Source organism: Myotis yumanensis, unplaced genomic scaffold, assembly GCF_028538775.1.
Source record: "Myotis yumanensis isolate MYYU_CA2020_CCGP unplaced genomic scaffold, mMyoYum1.0.hap1 SCAF_2, whole genome shotgun sequence".
In the NCBI taxonomy this organism is placed as follows: domain Eukaryota; kingdom Metazoa; phylum Chordata; class Mammalia; order Chiroptera; family Vespertilionidae; genus Myotis; species Myotis yumanensis.
This window is the reverse complement of record NW_027223753.1, coordinates 186,989,313-186,993,050: the sequence shown is the minus strand read 5'-3', so window position 1 is coordinate 186,993,050 and position 3,738 is coordinate 186,989,313. Positions and strand designations below refer to the sequence as shown.

At 43.1% G+C, this 3,738-nt stretch overlaps 1 protein-coding gene across 1 annotated transcript in view; it reads right to left on the bottom strand.

Moving 5' to 3' along the window:
- Positions 1 to 1,780: 1,780 nt before the first annotated feature.
- The window catches only part of ACTRT3 (actin related protein T3), a 2,701-nt gene continuing 743 nt past the window's right edge, over positions 1,781 to 3,738 (bottom strand). The window contains exon 2 of the mRNA XM_070403634.1: positions 1,781 to 3,545. Within this exon, the coding sequence (XP_070259735.1) occupies positions 2,627 to 3,545 (919 nt within the window). The 3' untranslated portion in view covers positions 1,781 to 2,626. The remainder of the gene's footprint in view (positions 3,546 to 3,738) is intronic.

Genomic DNA, 3,738 nt, shown 5'->3' with positions numbered 1-3,738 from the left:
ATCATAGCAACCAGTTAAACAGTTGGAGGGACACTTAGCATATTAGCCTTTTATGTATATAGATTGTTCCTGCACCCACCTAAGTATGTGTGTATTTTACTTTTTATCCATCCCAGAGGTTCCCCTGCCCCGCTTTGCTCTCTCCTGCCTCTCTAGTCTATCACCAATGGATTTCATGTAACCCACCCACATCCCTCCTTTGATTGCAATGCATAAAAATAGAGAAAAACCTGCCATTTTCCAGAGCATTACCTCAACCTGTTGAGGTGCTGCTTCCCAGCAATTGTTGACATTTTGGCTCAAATAAACTCACAAAAATTCTTTATAGGTTTGAATGTTTTTACATTAACACCAGGATAAGGACGATGTGCCCACCTAACCTGGCAAGTTATTTCAGGATCACTTTAAACTTAAATCTCTTAACCTGTTTAAATCTCAATTTCTTAATTTGTAAAATGGGAATAATCATTTTCTCTCTGGGATATTGATCTTTAAATTAGGTAAATGTATAATTAACCCTATTTTCTTTAGGGGAAAAAAGCACTTTAAGAATTCTAAAGTGTGGAAGAAAGATAAGTAAACCAAAGGATAAGAATCCTATATAATAAAGCCTAATATGCTAAGTGTCTGACTGTTCATTCGACCATTTGACCAGTCGCTATGATGAGCACTGACCACCAGAGGGCAGATGCTCTGACCAGTAGGTTAGCTTGCTGCTGGGGTCCAGCCGATTGGGACTGGGTGAGATGGACCGGACATGCCCTGGAGCCCTCCCTGGGTCCCTCCCCAGCCCTGATCATGCACCAGTGGGATCCTCAGGCCTGGCCTGCACCCTCTCGCAATCCGGGACCCCTTGGGGGATGTCGGAGAGCCAGTTTCAGCCTGATCCCCACAGGCCAGGCTGAGGGACCCCACTGGTGCACAAATCCATGCACTGGGCCTTTAGTGTATGAATAAAATGGTCACTGGACGTGTGTGTGTGATATGATGTGCTGGAGGACACAGTCAATTTAGACTCCATGGAGGAAGTAGCATCTGAACTAGACTATACATTCTAATTCTATGAGCAAAACATTCCTTTGGGGGCATTATTTCATTTGAACCTCACAATGACCCTGTGAGACAGATTGGGATTAGCAACCCCACCTTATGGATGAGGAACTTGATTTTCAAGGTATTTAAACAATTTGCTTAAACAGCACAGCTGGTAGGTGGCAGGGCTTAGGCCCCAACCCACATATGCTGCCCCTGAATTCAAAGGGAAGTAAATTCCAGTGTCCTCAAGCCCAGTCCCAGAGCCAAATCTTCCAGAAAGTCTTCCTTGAATCTTTAAGGTATTTTCCCTCCTATTAAACCTCAGAGCATTTTAGACTTCACTTTGGATACCAAATCACTTTCTACCTTGCATTATGATAATTAAGGTATGGATTCTCCTTATAGTAGACTGCTGGCTTCCTTGGGATGGGATCTGACTCCTGATTTAGTGTAGTGATTTGCATAGAGTGGATACTATACGTACTTTGAGTTATGTCAATACTGCCATCATTCTTTCTGATACACAGGTCATTTCAGACCCTTTATTTTCCCCTTCACACCTATCTAATTAGGCACCAAGACTTGTCTGTTTTTCATAATTTGTTTTTAAGTCCTATTGCCTATAATCTTGAATACAAGACTTAACTATTAAAAAAATTTTTTTTATTTATTTCAGAGAGGAAGGGAGAGGGAGAGAGAGAAACATCAATGTTGAGAGAGAATCATTGATCGGCTATGCCCCCTACCAAGGATACAGCCCACAACCCAGGCATGTGCCCTGACCAGGAATCAAACTGTGACCTCCTGGTTCATAGGTCGACACTAAACCAATGAGCCACACCAGCTGGACCAAGACTCAACTATATTATGTCTATTTTTTAACTGATCATCAAATCTCCAGAGCCTCCCCAATTTATCCTCCAAATTATTGCCACATTCATCTGAATTCCCTTATGTCTTCTGCTTTTAAATCTTTAATTGTTCCCCTTTGCTTATATGACATTTAACACAAAGCCTTCCAGTCTCTGGCCTTAATTTACCTTCCTAGTGTTGCTCTTAGTCTGCTCCATATGAGTTTTTTCTTCATTTTAACAAAACCATTCACTGAACATGCCTTGAATATGCTTAGTTCTTTTTCATCTCTAGCCCCTTGTTCATTTCCATTATGCTTTTCTGATATCTGCCCTCTGTCCCTCTCCCCCTACCCATCCTAATGCCATTCCATCTATGATGGCATACTTTTGCTATGAAATCTTTCCTCATAGCAACCTTCCTTTCCTTAAACTTCATCGAACTTAAATCTACATCACTCATTTGTCACATAACATGTTGCACCACAAGTCGTTCTCTCTCCAAGGGAAATGTAAGATCTCCAAAGTCAAAAATAATGTTTCCTGTAGCATTTAATTTCGTCCTACTCAATAAACATGTTGTTTTACTGCTTCACCATTAGTCTCCCCCATTACAGAAATGCAACAGAGACATGGACATTCCGATAATTGAAATATTTTCTGTTCTCACAGAAACATAATATCCAAAGTTTTCTGTTCCACACACTTGAAACATTTTCTTGTAAGCATTTTACCCATATTCAGAAGCATCTTTGGTGTACTACGTTGGGACCTACTTCTTTAAACTCCGCAGCAGTAATCAACACATCCTGGAAGGCAGACAGGGATGCAAGAATAGAGCCTCCCATCCACACGGATATTTTCCGTTCTGGGGGAGCTATGACCTGCACAGGGTTATTGGGAGGCGCCATATTTGCTATTTCTTTAATGAGCCGCTTGTCTAAGTTGGGGAATAAGGTTGATCCCCCAGCAAGGATAATATTGGAGAAAAGGGAATTCCTCAGATCTTTATCGCATTTCATTATGCTGCTGAAGCACATCTTATCAATGCCCATCGTCTCGAGGTTCATGAGAGCGGGACAAAAGAGGGCCTCTGGACACTTAAAGAGCTGGTCGTAGAGCTTGATCACCTTCCCGTCAGGTAGCTGGTAAACTTTCTCCATACTACTACATTTCTTGGCCATTTCCTCTTCATAGTTCATGGCCACGTAACAAGAGGTTTCCTTAATTTCTGTGACAATCCTTCTGTCGGTAGCACTGAGCAGTATGATGCCATGGTCCTTCAACAGGCTCATGAGGTAGTTGGTGAGGTCAAAGCCCCCCAGATGTAGCTGCTGGACACCATGAGGCAAACAGTAACCTTCAAAAATGGGCACACACTGAGTCACCCCAGCCCCTGAGGTCATCACAAAGCCAGTGGTGAAACCAGCAGCAAAGAGAGCCAGCACCCCCTGGATGGACATATAGAAGGCAGGGACCCCCAGATGCTCAAAAAATATTTCAGTGATCTGTTGCCGGTTGGCGAGTGGGTTCAGTGCTGGCTCAGTAATCAACACCGGGTGATCACAGGGCTTCAGCTTCAGGCTATGGTCATAGATATGCTTCCACATGATCTCCATGTCCCCCCAGGAAGTAATGAGGCCACGCTCCACTGGGTAGCTGTAGAAAGAACAATAGCGTCAATGGTAGTGTCTACCCTTCCAACCTGGGTTAATGCCCATATTTATCACTAGGATCCCTTTATGGGCAGTGACTGCCAGGGTTTCTCAGAGAAGGTAACTACCAGCAAAAGGAGAACAACTACTTTCCTCTGCAATTTCTGTTGCTTTCCTTTCCCCACATCCACTTTGGA